Raw genomic sequence first — 21,848 nt, forward strand, 5'->3', positions numbered from 1 at the left:
CTTGCGGCTGACTATCCGCGCCGGGGTGAGTTCCAGTGCGTAATGCTCCATCCACCAGCCATTATTCCTCTGCTGGTCCCCGCCCTGTGTTGCCAGAGAAACTTTACACAGAAACACATGACAAAAGAAAGACAAAGTTCAGGGGCCAACACTGGCTCCAATTGTAAAGATTTAATCGGCGAAACGACCCAGCGTCCTTTTCTGGCATCTTCCAAAGCAAAAGCATATCTTAGGACTTATTTCGACATGCTCTACTCTTCTTATCTTCACAAACACTATGTCAAAGTGAAAGATTGATACCACATCCTTTTCTTAGCCCACCAAGAATGCGTCTGGATTTCTTCAAAGCTGAGAATAAGGGAAAAGATGTTGCCAATAATCCTCCCTGCATATTTCACCTGACTCTTACATCGATCATATGACCCAAAACACTAGTGTCTAAAGCTGTGAAGCACCTCGTGACGCATGTTCACATTTCTTTACTATGTGCACACAGTATATTTCATTTGTGACAGGCTTTTTTTTTTTCATCTATCAAAAGGTTGATGAGGGGATTTATGACATACCCAATAAAAACATTGTGTTCATTGTAAAGATTAATGGTAGCAATATAAACTGCAGCGTGTTAGACCTATTTATAACTCGTTAGAAGAGTAAATACTGACATCTAGTGGCTAAGTGAAGTACAGTTTGTCATCAGGATTATGATACCAGTGACTTGTAAATGGCCTCCCATTGTTGTTTTGAGCATGAGTGATGACAAACCAATGTAATATCTGACAGTTTGGATATTGTAAGGTGATTTATAATGAAATACATAATTCATCATTAAATAAAATACACATTAAAAGGTATTTATAAATGCAGTGATAACAACAAAATCATAATAGTTTGTCAATAATTCACTGCCAATATGAGGTAGAATGTGAGTTAAAAAGCTTCTCTCTAATAATGGTCCCGAGGATGATTTTAATACACCAGTGATGCACGCTGCAAGAAACTGTTGGAAATACATCTACAAAGCACTCTGCGGTAAGAAGCACTTGGCTGCCATGACAACCAGAAATCTTCCACAGAAATTGTGGTTTATGCTGGCAACGTCAGGGCCATTGCGTATGCAATATGCAAAATAATATGGATTCTATAACTGCAGCAGTGTATTAAAGACATATGAGATGAATCGGTGTGATTCCTCATTCATCCAGGAGTGTTCCATTGTAGAGAAGGATTCAGTTGTCGTCATCTGGACTCTGTTTTTAGAAAAACAAAATAGTTTCAACTCTCATCCAAGAGTCATTCTTAATCTGCGAATCGAGTCTGGTAACTCAGATATTTATCCTACTCTAAGCAGGCTCTGCCCTCCGGGCGGGACCTCCTGATAAAGGGAGTATTTAGTTTCACTTAAATGACCCTCTGTTTAATAACAGCCCTGTAATGGGCTAACTACATCCTATTGTAAACGGACTTTCACTCCCTCCTCACTGAGTACCTGATTACCATCAGAATGTCCCGGCGTCTCCCTCGCTAGGGTTGCAAAACACTACTATATACGACCGGAAGATTGAATCTTAAACCTTCAGGTCAGTTTAAGATAGAATAAACTACATTGTTTTAGTGTCAGCATCTTGTCCTTAGGGTGAACCAGTTTTTTGTCTTAAAGTGTTGCCTGGTTCAAAATAAACAGGGATTTGTGTCCCGAGACATAAGGGATAGACAAATCTTTCCTTCTTGGTTGTTTCCCTTTTGTCCAGCATTTTGGTTTCCTTCACTTTGACTCGATTCGCAGATTGAGAATGACTTTTGGATGAGAGTGGAAACGTTTTGTTTATCTAAAAACAGAGTCCAGATGACGACAACTGAATCTTTTTCTATAATACAGAAAAAGATTCAGTGGTCGTCATCTGATTGTCATGTGATAAGTTACATTGAGATACTGTTTCATTAAAGTAGATTGACAACACAAAGTCCTAGAGATGTTTTCAGTAAAACTTTATTTTCAGTGCATGAACAGAACACCATGTCACGGTCGTAGCGAATCATTTTCTATCCATCATAAATATTCCTTTTTTTTTTTACATAAAAAAATAATGGAGCATTTTATTATACCTCTATTTTTTTCTCCCTTTGCACTCAGCAACTATTTATAAAGGTGCTGTACAATGTACAAAGATTTACATCTACCAGCCCTACATAATGTAAAAGATACAACAAGGATTGTTTTTCTAATGCCGTGATGCAAGGCCACATTATGATGCAGAGAAAGGGAAACAAAAGGTCCAGAACTAATAAAAGCAGAAGTACAGAAGGACAGGGAATGTAAGCCACACACATGTACCTGATAAGAGGAGTTATCAAAATATCAATCCAGACTATTGCACAAACTGACCCTGGCTCACGACACTCACGACACCTTTTCAGTACAATAAACCCAAGTATTTCCATCAACCTGCTGCTGCTGCTCACCTCCCTGATCACGTGTTGCTACTTTGTGTTCCCTGAGCACTAAACATATCTCAATCTCACCTCAAACAAGTCCCTTACAGATCGCTTCCATCAGTGTAGATCAATGTGCCATTAACACAATACTAAATTAAATCATAACAGGGACCCTGGCATACGTTTTGACTGACAAAACAAAAACCTTTAGAAAAATGAGGCTTTATATATAAACTGTTAAAAATGAAAAGGCGACATGTTAACAAGTCACAAATAAAATACTCAACATATTCATTTTCACATCTCATTGCCATTCTTTTATGCTACTAGGGCAGATGCAGTGCAATGGAGTTCAATAGATAGTTAAAAGTTTAAATCTGTAAAACATGACACATTCAAATATATAATAATGTATATATTAAATTTCACGATGAGACAGGTTTTGAGCAATTGCAAACAATTTGGAACTGCAGTTGCCTATACAGGTCATGAAGTACAAAGATCCAAGGTTATTCCTACCACTTGAATACATTAGATAGATGGTGCAATCTTATGGGTTTAGGACAAATCTTTGAGTCTAGTATATAAAATGTGGAATGGCTTGGTACAGCTACATGTACATATATATTAATCTATATAATCTCAATAAATTACACACAGATTAGCTATTATACACACGGTAAACAAGATCTCTAACCACAAGTTTCTGGTCTTTTAAATGACGCTGTTACAATTGAACAGTCTAGCGTCCGATGAAATTAATGCTTGCTGGGTTGTCTTGTGCTGAAAAATTAGAAGTTAAAAGCAGTAAAACAAACAGGAATCAACTGCATGCATTTGAGCAAACATTTGAGAAAAGTCCAAATAAGTAAACCATGTAATGTAAGACTTGTCCGCCAGTTGCATATGGGTCATTGCATTGTGATGGGTGAAGCGCAATTGGCACATATTCACATTTCGTAAGGTCTTCTCTGGCTCTGCCCCAAGCATGCCGCAAATCCTTGGGTCCCATGTTTGAGGCAGAGAGACATGGCAGAAGGACGCTGCTACATGCCATGATAAGTCTCAAAAATATAGTGGAAATGGACCACTGAAGTGGCACCATCATGCGCTCCTTTATGGAAGAACTCTGGAATAAAAATGGGCTAATATTATTCCATAGCACAGCTCGAGTCACAGTTCGGGATTCAATATTCACAAAGGGTCACGAAGGACCTCGGCTTCAGTGAGTATTTTGGCTGAGCTTGGCACTTTCCAAGGGCCGGGGCTAATAGGTCCCTTTGGGCTGTGTGGAGTCTCTGTAACAGAGGCGATGGAGAGCCCCTGACCGCCCTCTTTGAAATGGAACATGTCTCTCCCTTTGGACTCCCTGGGAGAATCTACAGACTTTTTCCCTTTAAATATATCTTTAAAAGACAAAGGCGATTCTCTTTTGATTTCTTTTCTGGTGTTAATATCCTCAGACAATTTCATCTTAGCATCTTTGTGCCCCGAGTCTGTTCTGCTATCTCCGGTCCTCTGTTTGTTTACGTTTTGAGCTGTTCTGTGGTGATGCTTCACTCCCCCAACCCTCCTTTTGAAACTCTCTTGCTTGTGGCCTTCCATTGTCCTTTCTCCTCCTCCTTTCCTTTCCGTCTCTCGGGGTAATCCTCTGATCTCCAGGTTGCCATTTCTCTTTTCATGATCTAAACTCTCTTTGCTGGAAAAGTCCTTTAATCCCCTATCTTGTTGACGGCCATGTTGCTGTGGGGCTGGCACCTCCTGCTGGTTGGCTGGAGGTGACGTCCTCTTGATGTTGGCGGTTTTCGTTCTCATTCTGGTCGGGGACATCTTCTTTCTGATCAGTGCCACCTCTTGCATGTCTGTTGTGTTTTCAGGACTGGGATGTTGCTCTTTGGCTTTTGGTGTATCCACAATTTTCTTTGGGCTGGTTAGATTACTAGCATCCTTCCCTGGCCTGGTTCTGGCATAAAATACCGCCTGTTCAGAGCTATGCAGCGGTTCGGCCTCATTGTCTGCCCATTCGCCCGCCTCGTCCACAGAAGTCAGAGGCCTGGAGTTGCTTATGCGCGAGCTGCTAAGGCCGGGTGGGGAAACGTTGGTGCTCCAGTTCCGCGAATGCTTGAGTTTGCCGGAGAGATGGGTGGAAGCATAGACAGGAGACCCGGAAGTGGAATATGAAGAAGACAAGGGTGACGAGTCAGAGAAGAACACATCTCCTTCAGAATGTCTGACGGCAGGTGAAAATAGTTTTGGATCGCGTGGATCTGGAAAAAAGAACAATACATTATTTATTACATTTTATAGTAAAATTAGTAAAATTAGTGACTATTATAGTAAAATTAGTACAATTAGTGATTATCGGTCGTGACATTATGACCACTATGTAAAGTGTGACCCTGCACCTTACATGTTGCCCTTTATAAAGTGTGTTAAACTGGGAATTGATTGTGACATTTCATAAGAAATTGCTGGGCCACTCTCCACAGAGGTACAATGACAGATGATGACCCTGCAAAGATAAATAAATGCTCCAAAATACCAACACTCCAACTAGTGCTATGACGATAAAAATCAAATTTCCACCTGCTATATTGGTGTAATCGTCTGATTACGATTCTGTGCTTTTCTGTTTAATGCCGCTCTAGGCTTAAAGACAGACATTTTGCCCCATCCTCTCCTCTTATTGGCCAGGCTCTGTGAGTGGCAAGAATATTAAATCAAACACAACGAAGTGCAAACTCTTTGAGGAATGTAGTTAGAATGACCTGTTTAAGACACAAAGTTACTCTATGTATATGGATCCTGATTGAATTGACAGCTCTGACACATTATTATATTATTTGAAACAGAAATCTAACTCGCTGCTTAACGTCCTATTCATATCCCACTAAAAACAGATGCTATGATATATAAAGTGGTTATTCAGCGTCACTGGTCATAATGTTAGGCTGATGAAGAATTGAGAACAAAGGAACCAAAAAGAACCCAGAATTACCACGTTAGAGAGAAGAGGCCAGTGAAAGCAGTGAGGATGTTAGTGTTGGTGCTCAGTGTAGTAGCACACAGTAGAAGAGGAGCTACCTGGAATAGGTCAAAACAAGAAACAAGATGAGCCAAAAAGAGCCAAAAACACATGTTAGTCATAAGATGTACTCACAAAACAACAATACAATAGAGTATAAAGAGTCTTGTAAATAGTGTTATTCAAGCAAGGCCTTCATTAGTAATATTATTAGTACAAAATATGTCTCAAACACCAAATAGCAACCAGAGTCTGCACAACATTCATATTATATTATTAGCTACATTGCTGTATAGTTGGAGCATTTAAAATATTGTGATTCACTTCATAATTGTACACCTCATGTGCCTCATTTCATTTACATTTTGTTGATTTTCTCTTTCAAAGTTTATAGTGCTGGAGATTCAATTTTGAGACATTGAAATCTGGCTTGTTGACAGACAAACAGTGGTCTTCACTCAACTGTCAGACTGTGTTTGCGATACTTACTGCTGTCTTGAGCCAGGCCTGCCCTGGGTCTGAGTAGAAGAACCACTTTGTTCCCTCCAGACTGGATCAGCTCTATTGCCCGTGTGTGAGAGATTCCCCGCGCCGGCTCTCCGTTGATCTCCACTATCTCATCTCCAACCTGTGGGCCGAGCACAAAAGACAGTCACGGAAGAGGAAGCAACAATTTCTGCAGTGCACAGAGTCACACTCAATAGTAACATCAGAGTAAGCAAAACATATAATATAATAACGTTATCAAAGGAAGGAAGACAATAATATGCTTTTCAGGGTCCACCAGATCAAAACCAATCAGGTCTAAAACAGGTCTAAATTAGGGCTAAACAAAAATAAATAAAAAATAAATAGGGTTAAAATTAAAACTACACAGTTGCTTTATTAAACTGAATTAGGACTAATATATGAATTAAATTGACTCTTAATTGAGCAAATTTGAACAGCAGAAGAATCTGCCTATAACCACCAGGCATGGGGCAAGATTTTATTTCACTATCGTGGCAAAATATATTGTGATTAACGATAATGTCACAATAATTATTAAGATTTCTGACTGTTTATGCTGTTATTGATATTTATAAAACAAGTATAATAATAATATATCATTTTTAAACCCACTTCGCCTGATCTATGACCTCTATTACTATACATGTTTTTCCATGTAGAAAACTGTACGTAGTTTTTTTCCTCAGTATTTTATCTTCAAATTGTAATTATCACAGTTACACAAATTATACAAACAATTATTTTCTACCCTATTTATCGTGGTAAAATATATTGTTGTTTATTGTCCCATCCCTGGTTACCACTCTAGAATCAATAGTGGTCAGACCTGAATTAAAACAAATAATAATTTAAAAATAAAATAAAAACAACAACAACAAGCTTGTATCAAACTTACTTTTAATATAACCAATATTAAGTGTTTATGATCTATATTCTCTCTGACCACCACCAGCATTCACAAAAAGAGTAATGTGCCCTTCTGACCTCTTGCCCATAGACACATGGCTTAAAAACATTGTCATTTCAAAATCACAGTCATATGATGCACAGTAACCCAAAATAGGCCATTTGCATATTTGTGAATAACTTCTAAAAAATAATATCTTCAGGCAGACTCAGTATTATTGGAGATGACAAAACACCAGGAGATGGGACGTCATTCTCCGAAGCTCTAATCGTGGTTGACATCCTGTGCTCCTCGGATGGGCAAAGTCATACCCCAATATCACAATCTGCCAAATCTACCACTGATTCATGCTGGAGGCCACTTTCCCGCTGTGCCTCTACATCATCTGTTTTTCCATGCTAATAATAATTACAATATAATGTGATGAATTCAGCCCTGAGTGATGCCAGGACCTTAATCAGGAATACAAAGATCTTTTCCATAGCTGTTTCTCTGAACCATGAACACCACGGACAACATCAGCGGAGATAGTCGAGTCTGAATGTGCATCTCCCATAAAAAAGGAAATGTTGACCCAGATATGTTATGTCAGCTTTTTCCATTTCAATATTTGTTGTTAAATGAGTGCACGCATTTGAAATAGATCATCTTAAAAATCTATTGTACGTTGTGATGTAATATTTCCTCAAATCTCCTTTGTGCTCCTTCAAAACTTGATTAACTTGGATTCATTTTAAAAAGAGATTGCAAATGTAATTACTGCGACAACTCACATTTATTGTGCTGAAAAGACACTGAGCTCAGAGATCACTTCGAGTTGAAATATTTTCTCATCGGTAGTGGTGTTATTTCATGTTTGTTTTTCACTTTTATCCGCTGCTTTCCAGAAAACAGTAGGAATAAATATACAAACACAATTTTCGGCAGCCTTATTGCAGCTAAGTGCCGTTTAAATGCAGTCCATTAGCTCAACCTTATATGACTCTCTGAAATTAGCACCGGATTCCATTCATATTTTATGCTTTTAAAGTGGCCAAAAGACAGCTCGTTTCAATGTCTGCTGTTCCTGAATCAAAACAGCAGATGCAAAATACACACTTTTCTGCACTTGATAGAGAACATAAACCATACCATTTATTAGGTGTTCTTTATGGGTTATCCTTCTAGGAGCAGTGGCTTTTACTCTAATGATTTTCTTCTTTCAATGGCCTCTGGAGGGCAAACATAAGACTCTGCAGTAGATCCTCTGCGGCGTTGTATCAGACTTTAATCCTCAGCATCTCCTGCGACTATTACGAGCCGAGATTATTACAAGTGTCTTTAAGAACACCTGTTAAATAGAGCGTGCATGTACATTTGGCTCTGGAGCGGACGCATACTTCATAACTATAACCATATTGCAGAGGTGGGATGTATTTGCAAAGTAATTAGATTAAAAGAGAAAACATTTCAAGCTTAATTTTGATACCAAGGAAAGGTCTCAATACTTAATATGGATTTCAATACCACTGTAATAATTAAAAAACTCAAAAACAATAATCTATACATTTCAACACAAAATTATTTCTTTATAGTACCATGTGGAAAAGATCATTGTAAAACTGCTCAGGAAAGGTCCAATTTAGTTCTCTTTTAGTTTTTTGTTGTTTTGAATTAATACTTCAAAATAGTATCTAGTTTTGATAATAATTTTAGTATTACTAAATTGTTTTAATATTGATTAGTATGTGGGTTTTGATCCTTTTGACAACCCTTGTAGGCCAGGGCAACCAGAAAACACAGATGACAATTTGAGCCTTTTATGTTTGCATTCTTTTAAACAGAAACAGAATCTATTCAGTAGAAAACAGCAATAGTAATAATAATACAAAAAAACTTAACTTATCACTTACATGGATTCTTCCGTCTAACTGAGCCGGTCCATCCTCTGCCAGCCTCAGAATGTACAGGCCCATGTTGTACTCTGTCCCGCCTCTGAGACTGAAGCCGAAACCTCTGGGACCTCGCTCCAGCTCAATGGTCAGACAGTCCTGCACATACCACACACATGGAGTGTGTAACAATGCAGTCATGAGGGTAAGGTCAAGGTTCTTTAATGTTCATTCAAAAAGAACCATACATTTGTTTCTCCGTGCCCAATGATGCTTTGTAAGAAAATATGTGCAATAATAAATACTACATAGCATAGTAAGAAGAAGGCTTTCAATAATCATATAACCAAGTGTTGTATTATATTTTTCAAGTCTGAGTCACGCTTATGTTTGAGTCCAAATCAAGTCTTCAGATCTCCCAATGCAAGTCCAAGTCCAAGTCGGAGTTAGTATTGCACGAGTTTGAGCCGTTAAAATAAGATTTGAGTCCAAGTCGAGTCATTATGACCTCAAACAGAGTCCACGTCTGGTCCAAATCACAAGTCACTTTTCATGTTGCTATCCTACAGAAAATGAAGAACTAACAACTAACTTAAAGATGCACCAGGTAACCTTTTATGGTTAAGGCTATGCCACCAACTTGTTTCCATGGAGATGTCATTGCTTTTCCCACACTACAGCATTAAATGTTTTTGCATCTGCATGAAGACAAGCAGGTAACACCCTCAGGCCAAATTGTAGGTAAGATCTGTGGAGAGGTGAGCCTGACACATTTTTAGCCAAAAAAGTGAAATGCGATACTGAGGAACATTCCGGGCAAAGCCATAACATTATCTTGAAGAAAAGCAGGTAGGTACATATTGCACCTTTAAAATTACATTTCAAAAGCATGTTTTCATAAGCTGATGGACAGAGCTCTTTATAAACGAGTCACTGTTGTCACAAAGTCACAAGTCCGAGTCAAGTCCCAAGTCATTATGTTTATCTTCCTCAACAACTCTGTAAAGTCATTGTTTTAGTAGGACCTAAGCACTGAGGTAGAGTAGTTGACGAAGTGTAAAAAAGAAAAGCAAACAGTTTGATGCCATCTTTCTTGTACAAATAATCTGAAAAATATTAGGAACTGTGTCCTCGATTTTAGCTCGACAGATCTGCCTCGTAACAGCCGCCAACGGTTGAAGTCACGCAGTGAAGGTTGCATTAAGAAGTTGATAGCTTTGACTTTAGCCTGGTTGGCACGGTAACATGTACATTCAGTGAGGTGATGGTGTTACCTGGTTTGGGCCTGTAATGCACAGCGCCCCCTGTTCTCCTGCTTTCTGATCCGACCAGGTGAGGCTGTCGATTTTGTCCAAGTCCAAGGTTGAACTGGAAACAAATAAAACGGTGATGTTTTTTAATAACACAAAAGAAGCTGCGAGCCATGAAACAAAAACAATTGTAATAAGAGCAATGTTCAAAGGGAGGGTGCGAGAAGAACTACAAAATTACATTTTCAGTTTTATTATTTTCTCATTTAAAGCTTTCCTACGCCTTCCCCAGGTGGGAAAGAAACTAAAAAGCACTGGGAAAAGGACATGGAACTAGTAAACAAACAATTCTTTAGAAAAAAAAAATATTGACACAAATGAAATTTGAAGAAAAAAATTGGTGGTTTGACATGTGTGAAGACTTCACACATTTTGGGGCAGATCTGGATTTAGCTGAGACACCTCCACTCACAGGAACAAACTATCTGTTGTTTAGACATGTTGGTCTTTCTGACAATAACACCACAGAAGTGTAAAGCTGTGTATTTAAAACAGAAAGTAACAAACCAACCAACACCACATTAAGCATTCTTATCAGATGTATACAAATACAATCACTTGCATTGTTGGCATCTATACTAACCCGTGGAGCATCCTGTGCTGAAGTGCTGGACTCTGTTTGGCTGAGCTCGCTCCAGACGGTGGTCCTTTATATTCTGAAAGAGAAAGGATTATAAGATATTTGTAGTAGGATGTCAATATTTTCAATTCAATTCAATTTATTTTTGTAACGCCCAAAATCACAACAACAGTTGCCTCTGAGGGCGACATTTTCATATCTCTTGCAGTAGGACCCACACTGGATGATGGTAATTGCGCATTCTGCCCCAAGGCTGGATATTGTTTGTATAAAAATTATGCTTTAGAAGAAAAGCAGTTCAGTTTTCTTGTTTAGTAGAATTCAATGGTTTTCATTCAAATTAAGTTTGTCTTGATTGTCACAATAAGCAAAAAGAATTGAATGCTGATTGTTTCATATTTGGAGACCCGTAGGCTTTATTGACAGGAAAGTAGTGTGGACTGGGGGATGAGAGAGACGGGAGGACATGGAGTAAATCCTCGGAGACAAGAATCAAACTCACGACGCAGCTATCGACCTGGAGCCCAGCATAGGTGTGCTGTGCCTTAACCACTCCACCACTGGGCAGCACTCATATGGCAGTAATACTGCACTATGTTACTTTCCCGCAACAGCTTGTTTGCTTTTACCATACCTATATGGCATTTACTCAATTACAGATTGGACTTCTAACTACTTGTCTTCATGGAAGTTTATAGGTATACTGTGAAATATTCCAGGCAGAGTAATAACATCTCTGTGGAAACAGGCAGCAGAAAAGTTACAAAGTGCACAATTCAATTACTGTGGTCTTGTATTGCTACAGTGTGGTACTGAAAAGTGCACTTTGCACAAAGAACCATTTTTGTATTATTTCTTTTATCCTGTAACAAAGGAACGTCATGTGACTGCAAAGATCCGCCCCTCACCATCCTCTGGTATGACAGTGAGGGTGACCACATGTCCCGCCTCCTTGATGAGCAGAACGATGTCGCTGTGTGAGAGCTCGATGATGGAGCGCCCGTTCACCGCAGAGATCCGGTCCCCCACGTGGAGCAGGCCGCAGCGGTCAGTGGGGCTGCCCTCGATTATCCGCCCAATCTTGTGTGGAATGACTGGAAAACAGGCAGACACAGGTTTGGACAGGCCTTGGACACAAAAGAAGTGGAGCTCATAAAAACATGGCATTTAAGTTTTCACAATATAATAGCTGCCTAAACAAAAACTGAACCCATAATGAACAAATTGTTTATTAAGAATGATTAGTAACTAACCCTAACCGGATAAGTAGTTACTAAGCCTTAATCATTCGAGGTGCCTTTTTATTTCGATTGGTATATTACGGGATGTGTGAGGTCAGATGATTGCACTAACAAATATGACAATTAAGTGCTGTTTGCAGCACTTAATTGCACAAGATTTGACATGGAAACTGACGATCTAATGCTAGAATACTGTACACTGCGCTGGACAACAGACGGTGAACATTTATAATTAACGACAATACTAAAAAGTGAAGAAACATAATTACAGCATACTTGTCAGGTTGACATAACATTAATTAACTCCTACGCAAAGCCTTTACTTTACAGCAACAGCACATGTCTGAATGAATGGCATATATTTTGAGAAGTAGAGCTACGAGACACATGAGGAATAATGCATTTGGCTTTTGGTTTATTATGGCGGCTACATTTCATATCGCTAAAAAAAATAATTTGGAAAAAAGTTATATTTCTTTGCAAACACATACTGTCAAAATAACTATAATTCAGTAATTGTGTAAAGTAAACAAGAAGGACCACCACGATTGGATTTGTGGGGGAAAATGACAGGACAACATGAAATTGATTAAATTACGCAATCAGGCTAGTTAGTCTGCTACAAAAAGGACATAACAGTATGAGAGTAAGCTAATTCACCTTTTAGTTTAGTTCTATCTGTGTCTTACCTCCATGTGGTGGTTTGCTCTTGGACGTGAGGATGACAAATCCAAAGCCCTCCGACTCTTTGCGGTGCAGTGTTATGTCGAAGGACTCGTGGTCGATGGCGTTGGGCATGGGCAGGTGAGGTAGTTTGGGAGAGCCGTTCACCAGCACTGGAGTCATCTCCCTCGCCTCCTCCTCAGTGGCATCTGACGGGACAAAAGAGGGTTTATTTCACTGCGTGTGTGGGTGTGTGTGCGCACATTGTTAAAGCGCTCAGTATGGTCACAAATCTGTATGTTTATCCAAAGTGAAGACGCAAACAGATGGTCGTCCAGATCGGATGCGATGGCATTTGTTGTGACTCAAGAAAATAATGTTCAGACAGAATCAGGAATTCTCAGTCAAATTCATGCATTTTCCCTATGATGTTGCAGTAATTGTTCAGTAAATTATTAGATGAAGAAATATTGCTTGCAAATGGCATGATTTTATAGCAGTGACATCAGAAATTTTGGGATAAGAAACAAAAAGTAGAGAACAATTATTGCTTTTCCTGGAATGTTCCAAAGTATAGCATTAATTCTTCTTGTATTCTTAGAGACACCACTCACTGTTAGAATGTATGTTTGCCTGCTTTTTTAGCAATTCAAACTTGTGTAATTGAATAGTGCAAGATAAATGTGTTTACTGAGGAAATAGCATCTCTCTGGAACCGAGCACGTGCCGTACCCTGACCCTGCAATACAAATCTTTCACTTGTCACAGAAGCTTTGGCAAGTAGAAACAGTTCATAAACGTCACATTTAATCTTCCACACCTCTGTAGATGACCTTTCTGCGCACGGTCAGCAGCACGTGTCCGTTGCGAGCGGCGTTGGTCATCAGATCCAGGACCTGTTTGTGTGATCGCCCCTTCACCATGACGCCATCGATGCCTATGAGTTCATCGCCCGCTCTCAGGCGCCCGTCCTTCTCTGCTGCTCCGCTTGGGACGATGGCTCCAATATAAACTTGGGGGAAAATGTTCTGCACAACCACAAAATAAATACTTAGTTATTGTAAGCAACATCACAAAGTGATATCATATATTTATGTATAATGATTTATATGACGGTCTATTGAAAAATGCACATATTAAGTTTAGTTTCTTCCAGCTCATGCATTATCAATGATCAATAATCAAAAATTAACAAAGTTTCACAGTAAACAATGTAAAGAATCAATATCAAAACAAAACAAGACAAAACATTTTTTTTTGCCAGCTCAAAATGGAGTGAGACAAAGTAAATAAGCCTTTTTTACTCTCACGGCCAAGTCGTTCTCTCATTCCTTGTGGTTGCGTTTGTACATTTAATATTCATAGCAGCATTAATCATCGAGGTTAAATAAATGTTATGTCCACACACACACATAAATATTCACATACGCCTAGACACATACATACATATTTGTACGCACATACACATGAATATTTGTATTTATTTTTATATATACTGTAATAGCCTACATAAACCAATAATGTAATTCCATGCTTATGTATGTATACATTCAATTTCAAATCTGATATATGTGCATTGCTTCATGTTCTGCTGAGAAGGTGATCGGCTGCAGACTTCCATCTCTGCAGGACCTGTACGTCTCCAGATCACACCCTTCTCACCCTGGACATGGACTATTTGAGCCACTCCCTTCAAGGCAGGAGGCCACGCCCTCAGGCAGGAGGCCACACCCCTCAGGCAGGAGGCCACACCCCTCAGGCAGGAGGCCACTCCCCTCAGGCAGGAGGTTTCTTTCCCTCTGCCATTGGACTCATGAACACTTAACCTCAGCCACTTAAACAATTATTCAACCAATACTTTTCATGAACTGTTCACTTTCTGCACTATTTCCAACCAGCTGTAATTTTTGTGTAAATAATCTGTGTACATACCGAGACAAGTTTATCTTTTACCTTATTTTATTAGTAAATTCTTAATTTATCCATGCCATATTTGACTCTATTATTCATTGTTTTATGTTGCACCTAACGCCAAGACAAGTTCATTATCTATTGACAACTCACCGGCTGTTGAGGACCTTCTCCTCCCAGAACTCGAAAGCCAAAGCCAGTCTCAATGTCTCTGTTTAGAAAAACATCGATGTCTTTGGTGTGAGGCTCTGTGAAAATAGTAACATAAATATAATAATTTGGTATTGAAAGTCCATGTACAATAAGGTGATGTATGGGCTTACGTCTGCTGTCCAACAGGGCTTTGGACTTGAGGTACATCTCTTGGGCGTCTCGTTTAGGGGAGTCTATGGAGCGAAGGGTGCTTGTGTTGGAATGGTACTGTAAGGCCTGAGGGGCGGAGTCTATGACACTGTCCAGAGTCTCTGTGCTGGCCGTCATCTCCTGTCTCTGTGCAGCAAAACACACAGATACAAAGTATTGTATGTATGTTCTATATGGAAGATTTTTTTTTTTTTTTTTTTTTTCAAGCTGCAATACAAAAAAATGTAATTAACCACAATAAAATGAAGAAAAGGTGCACACACTAAATATTGAACCCCTCAAAAATTGTTCGGATTATTGATACAATCAACACTACTGCTAGTACAACTACAACTGCTACTTTTCTCATAGTGCTAGTTCAAATGCTACTACACATGGCAGATGTTTACATGTTTATTACGTTCTAGAGAAATGTAATTTATTAAACTTCTTGAGTACAGCCCTAGTTTCTGCTCAGCTCTGACACTTTGGGCGCTCAAACCCACTTCAGCACATTATCCCAAACAAGGGACTGCAGATATAAAGACGATAGATGAGTGAAATAATGAAGGTCATTTTGCTGTTAACTGTGTTCATTTGGCACACTCCATATTGTCTGTAGAGTTAACTGATGGGATTTAGCCAAGCAATTTAAAATCCATGGGAAAAACCAAAAGATTTCCCTTTTGGCTGTGACAGGCCAATTCAGAATGAAAGAGCAACTGCTTTATCTTAAACTGTTGCATTAATAATAGCATCATATCTTAAGAGGCTCATCCATGCTTCATTACCATGGCAATCCCCTGACAATAGCCCCAAGTATACTGATACTGAATGGAAGTAATTAAGACCGTTTTTCAGTGCAAACAATGGGAAGGAACCAGAAACATAATCAATATTCAAATGTATTGCTATCATTTAATTTGCAACAGAGGCTGGTTAAGCTGAAGGACAAGAAAATCTGCAATTAGAATAAAGACATGAGTCCAATAGGGAAAATAAATGAAGAAAAAATGTGAAACTTACTGGTTTAAGACTCTTCACGGGCGAGGTCTGACCTACAGAGAAAAAAACATTGAAGGCAATATGGTCACAAATCCAGATAACGCAAGCAAAATGTTAGAAAAGTCATTGCAGCATTGTCCAGCGGGTGGCACTGCTTCTCTGACAATCATACAAGAGTGAGCAGAGTGACGCAAAGGGAGTCTATAACGAGACCTAGTGCAATTAAAATTACATAGAAAATATAAAGGTATTTCATGTGGTTGTGTGGTTTGAAAGCCCTTAAGAAAGTCATGCATATAATTCAATGAGCGGTGATTCCCTTGTTACTATTCCAGTATATAATACACCCACACTCTCCATCTTCCACTGCTTGGATTGTTCCCTACAGATCATCTTTCACCCCCCTCACTCACACTCGCCTCAAACCCCCCAGCATTAACTAGATTAACAAACAGTCGTCTGGCACGCTACAGGGCCATGGACTAACACTTGCTGATGAGGGGTAAATGGACCTTGATGTATAATAAGGGGGTGTTTACAGAACCTTTCCACTTCACTGCGACAAATCTAAACCCTCACAATGGAACATATCAAAGGCATGGGATGAAAACACCTGCATTTATATGATTTGGCACTATCGTCATGACTTTATTCCCAACCCCATATGATTTCAGTTCAGTTATGCTGTCTACTTGAACAGCAAATTCACATACATTTTCCTTCCGAGTCAGTGGGTCTTCTCTAATGAGGGTTAAAGCTGCCATAAGCTGTTCAGGACGTAGGATATATGAGGTCATGCATTACGTCAGATGGTGGCGCTGCAGTGGACACCAGCATCCATCGTGTGTAAAGAAAGATGCTACATATAAATGAAAAATGTATATGTGTCAGGTGGGTCCTTCAAATGCGCCATAATAATGTGATTAGTTTGGAGAGGTTGAGATATGGATGGAATAAGAAAAGACTAAGAGAAACAGAAATATTATGCAGAAACCTTTAATTATACAAAAGCAAGTGGAAAACTGGTGTTAAGCCAAAGGGATAGTTTTTGAAACTTGAGACTTGAAATCTGTGTTCATGTTCTGAGATCTTAAACCTGAGCTTGCGTCTCAGTAGGATGTGTGCTTGAACATTGATTTGAACTTGTAGAAACACAAATTGTGTTCAGTTCATTTTTATATTCTATTTACAAACATTATTGCTTATTGTAAGTGTCATCAGTAAAAAGAAGAGTTGCATGGTGTAAGAGAGTTCTAGTGTAAGCTGTCACTTCCATTCTAAATGGTTTGGACTCAGACCCTGCATCACACCATATTGACTGAACCTGCATCCATCTTTTATAACATTGAAGTGATTCTTGGATTTGAACCAGGTAGTAACATGTGTATTAGGGCTTACAAGCTTACAATTGTGTCTAAGCTTATATCTACACCGCACTAGCACTAAGAGAAAAATATGCTGAGAAATAAGTGACAGGAAGGTCTAAGATAGGGCTTGAAGGAGGAGCCCAGAAGAGTTAGCCACTATCACTGTTTAGCTGCAGCTGTTATGGTCTATATAGAGGCATACACACATCCTCTGTGTTCTTCATGATCAAAGCTTAACCAGAGTTCATCTACTTGAGCTGCCTGTCCCTGAGGGTGCAGGAGATGCATGTGGGAGACATTTAAAAGGTGCTTACCCTCCTCCCTCTCTGTAGGAATCAGACATAGACTTGCGCTTATGTAATTTCTCCTTTAAGACTTGTTACACACTGCAGTATTCCTCACACAGGAGCTGTCATAAAGCAGGCTAGGGCGAGTGGAAGTGCACAGGGGGAGAATGTGAACAAGGCATTCATATTCTTGATGTGCATGTCCAAAAGCTGCTTATGTTCTTTTAAGATGCTATAAAAAGGCCAGGTATATAGGAGTGCAGGTGAATCAACTTGGTATTTACTGCAGTGACAAACCACAAACCAAGTGTTGGGAACCAGGCTTAAAAAACAAGAGTGTTTGTGGTCAGTCAAAGTCCCCTAGCATACCTCCTGTCAGGATCAGTACGTTGACCCCACCTCCCACAAGCACAGCTGAAGTCGCAGGGACAACAAATTACACACACACAAAAGACTTTCAAACACAACATTAAATAGATGACAAAGAAAAACAGCAAGGCCTGTCACAGGGTTAACATTCATGCTGAGAACTCTTGCACAGTGGTCTGGCTACGTGATGACGCTCTACCGAAATGCACATCTATCATACTTTAATTGTTACGGTGCAATTATCTCCCCTAGAAGAGGAATTGCTTCACTTTGGAACATTAGATAGCAAAATTATACTAAAGTTGACATGGAAAATTACCTGCACACATTGAGGTTTTTAAATAACGTAACAATTAATTCATGAAATCGCTATATACTCCTTCGCCTCAACTCCCACCTGGTCTCACCCACATGTCTCAGTCAGCCTAAATGTTTTACACTATAACTGCACCTCTACCCATTAAGCCCCAGGCTCTGAAGGAAGTAATCCAGGATGTACTTGCCTGAGTATTTTCAGGAGTTAATATCATGTATACTTCTTTCTATTATTCTTTTTAAATCCTATTTTCAGATATGAATAACTGCTGATAAAAAACATTTCTATAAATACAATGCACTGATTTCTACAACTAATTGAATTGATTCTGATATGTGACAGGCCGTATGTACAGAAACAGACACACATAGACATAGGGACAGACATATCGACAGAAGATACAGACAGTTTGTTCACAGTTCCTCACCTCCTCGCAGCACTAGCACATTGACCTCACTGCCCACTGGTAGATCTTTAAGAATGTCCACCACTTGTGCGTGGCTCAGAGTCTGAACGTTTTGCCTGTTGATCTCCTTAATCACGTCTCCTTTCTGCAGTCCACGACACCACTGCTCGTCCAGGATCATCTTCACCTTCTGACCCAGCGGGCAGTCTGCTATAGCAAACCCGAAACCCCCGGGACCCTTAACCAACGGGACACTGACCAGCTCTGGCTGAAGCATCCCGGCATTGTCCCCCTGTCTCCCGTTGGACAGGGCGGCTACCACGGGGCGGCCGCTGGCATCGGTGGTGACGTAGTGCAGCTCTTGAGAAGAGCCGTGCAGAACGTCCCCCTTGACCAGCAGAGGTTGTCCGTTTATGAGGGGGACGGCGGTGACCACTTCGCCCCCGTGGAGGGCCTGCTGTGCCTGGGACGAGGGCGGCAGAGGGGGAGGGGGCAGGGGGTCGTCGCTGGTAAGGTCTACATCAGGGGGCAGAGTGTAACCCCGGCAGAGAACCATGTCCACATACTGGTTTATGGGGATGGACTGAAACATCTGAACCACCTCTGGGTGTGTTTTCCCCAGCACACAGAGACCATTGATTTCCACAATGACATCACCTGGAATTGAAGCAGAGAAAGAAATGTGAGTCGAGAGTGAAGAACATTGAAGAGAGAGATATATTTGTGACATTTTTGCCCCTGTAAAGTTGGGCAGAAACATGACAAAGAGTAGGTATATGAGGGGGTCTGTTGATCTAAAGCAGGGGTGGGCAATTATTTCCCTCCAAGGGCCATATTCGAGACCAGGCAAGTAGCGGAGGGCCGGCCCGCGATCATTGGTGTGGAATTTTTTTTTTTTTTTTTTTATATCAAAGAAAATATCACTTTTCTGTCAAATATAGGCTATTGAATCTATTATTTTATTAATTTCACATCATATTTATTAAGGATACAAGTGCAGACAGATGCCAGAGGGCAAAAAAAAAACAAAAGATCTAAAGCCTAAGTTGCACCTTACAAATTTGATACAAAAGTGGGTTAATGGGTGAGTGATTGTAGTCTAGGTCCCTTTGGCTCCCCGTAGTCCTAATCCTCTCCCTGCAGACCTGTTGTCCAGCATTCTCTATAAATAGATATTGCTGTCATCTGCTTCACCGCGTTTCTATCTTTTTGGTATTGTCAACTACAGACTGGGAGCAGCCCAGGAGCGATGCAGTTCTGCGGATGCTCTGTCAAATTATTCAGTCAATAATGCCTCTCATACTTTCTTAACTCTTTCTTTTCCCTTTAGCTTTTACCTACTGGTTAGCACAGCTCAACATCATCTACCCCTGCGAGAGCCAAGATTCCTACAAAAATTAAGAAAGTATTTGATAAATATTCCAACCTGGACTTGCGACTGGCACAACGACACCGCAATGCGTCAGTCAACACTAAATCTTCAACTTCATTGTACTGGCGTAGTAACAGCTACCCGTTTTACTGACATTAATGATCACTTTAAGAGTATTCAACGCATCACATCACAGTTTCTCGGCAGTATCTTGGCAGTTGCTGGTCCTTTGTCCCTTTAATTCCCACGCTTTCATTCAATCGACACGATATATAGCACCACGAGAGAGCAGTGTGGTTTTCTGTCATGTTCCTCTATTGTAGTCGTTTTATACAAAAAGCTTTGAGCTGCCGGTTTATGGAGACAGCCTTGAGGCATGATCAGACGCCAAACAACTAAGACATGAGGTATACGACTTCAATCCAAACCAGCTTTAAACTATGTTGTGACAAAGCCGCAATGCTGTTAGTTAGTAGACAGTAGACAGTATGTATTCAAACCCAATCTGTACGAGAAATGTCTTCACTTACACTATCGTTTCAAAAGTTAAACATGTTTTTGAATACTGTATTTGAATGGAGATCAATGGGATTATGTAAGACTCCAAATGAGGTAAGATATTGGTTTAAGAAGTATACAGTATAATGGAAAATCATTTATATTTCGGCAACATGTTTTATTATGCTGTTCTAAGGATGAGCATCCAATGAAATTTCTCCTGCGGAGCTGGGCTTTGTCTTCATTTTCCCTCTGAGTATTTGTGTTTTTTCTTTTGTCATTTGGTTGTTCTCTCATGAGGAAACTCAATATATAATGCCAATTTCTTGTTTGGCTAACCAGGATGAGCCAAATAATGTCAAGAATTCAGACTCATGGCAGGACTGTGGTAACACTCATTTTCACCACAATGGAGAATGCCAGAAACATATACCACTCATAACATCCCACTTCACAATCCCACTCTGAGATACAGGTTTTCAACATTTATTTCGTTACAGGTTAGTGTCCTCACCAGAAGCCATCTTCCCCCCGAGTGCAGCGGGCCCGTCGCTGAGCACATTCTTCACCTGCAGGAACTCATCGGTGCGGTCTCCTCCGATGATGGTGAAGCCAAATCCCTGGGAGCTTTTCTTCAGAGCCGTGTGGTACATCTCTCCTATCAGCTCACTGGGGTCTGCAGTGAAACCCACTGACCCCCCTTTACCTGCAGACAAACAGCATCTATCACTGCAAGGCTACAACCGGCTTTGTGCCATTGGCTGTCAAATGTGCCATCACTGATTAATGCACACGGTTCAAAATGAAACAATTTCATGCTGAAAGGCAATTCTACAAAATATATGCTGAGGATCAACATAATTAATCATTTTAATTACAAATTACCACATTAACAATAAGATACATACAGGATACAAAATAAGAAAAAGCTACACCTTATCATAAGCTCAACAAATTACGCACTGTCGCAAAAATATTGATTGAGGAACAGATTCACTTGGCAACACGTTACATAACGTGATGCATCAAGCTCAACACAACAAGCATGACTAAATGTTAATGTTATGCTTCATTCATTCACACTCATTATTCCCTCTAGATTATTCCTTGTTTATTTATGTTACTTTTTAGAGATATCAATTGATCTGATGCCCATTTTCAAAGGGAGGAAAACTTTTAGAAACACAATCCCTCAGAATAAGAGAGGTCTGTAACACAATGACAACATGCCAAGTCCACCCATTTATTAATTATTGTGTCTGATTGGTGGATGCAATGCCTCCCTTTTAACAAAACGTCCTCTGTGCAGACTTTTTATAACTTGAGAAGGGAGTGGCAGCCTCACTATGGAGCAGCAGTGGCATTACAGCAGATAACTGGTGCTCAGGGTCACATAGCATTAAACTTAGCTGCTGTGCTTTCAGCCCATTCT

General features: G+C 39.9%; 1 protein-coding gene across 2 annotated transcripts in view; it reads right to left on the bottom strand.

The window, feature by feature from the left end:
* Positions 1–1,974: 1,974 nt before the first annotated feature.
* The window catches only part of LOC140365662 (membrane-associated guanylate kinase, WW and PDZ domain-containing protein 3-like), a 161,825-nt gene continuing 141,951 nt past the window's right edge, over positions 1,975–21,848 (bottom strand). Inside the window, exons 9-22 of one of the 2 annotated variants that reach the window (XM_072452216.1) lie at positions 20,931–21,122; positions 18,568–19,203; positions 15,823–15,854; positions 14,778–14,943; positions 14,608–14,702; positions 13,364–13,571; positions 12,570–12,752; positions 11,548–11,733; positions 10,643–10,715; positions 10,024–10,117; positions 8,771–8,908; positions 5,951–6,089; positions 5,435–5,520; positions 4,442–4,703 (exon numbers count right to left, since the gene is read on the bottom strand). In XM_072452216.1, coding sequence (XP_072308317.1) covers positions 5,474–5,520; positions 5,951–6,089; positions 8,771–8,908; positions 10,024–10,117; positions 10,643–10,715; positions 11,548–11,733; positions 12,570–12,752; positions 13,364–13,571; positions 14,608–14,702; positions 14,778–14,943; positions 15,823–15,854; positions 18,568–19,203; positions 20,931–21,122 — 2,189 coding nt within the window. In that variant the 3' untranslated portion in view covers positions 4,442–4,703; positions 5,435–5,473. Of the gene's footprint in view, positions 4,704–5,434; positions 5,521–5,950; positions 6,090–8,770; positions 8,909–10,023; positions 10,118–10,642; positions 10,716–11,547; positions 11,734–12,569; positions 12,753–13,363; positions 13,572–14,607; positions 14,703–14,777; positions 14,944–15,822; positions 15,855–18,567; positions 19,204–20,930; positions 21,123–21,848 lie in introns of both variants that reach the window. The other variant, XM_072452215.1, reaches the window with a different exon arrangement.

The sequence above is a fragment of the Eucyclogobius newberryi genome, unplaced genomic scaffold, assembly GCF_026437365.1.
Source record: "Eucyclogobius newberryi isolate DKJ021-1_F unplaced genomic scaffold, fEucNew1.0.hap1 SCAF_19, whole genome shotgun sequence".
NCBI lineage: Eukaryota > Metazoa > Chordata > Actinopteri > Gobiiformes > Gobiidae > Eucyclogobius > Eucyclogobius newberryi.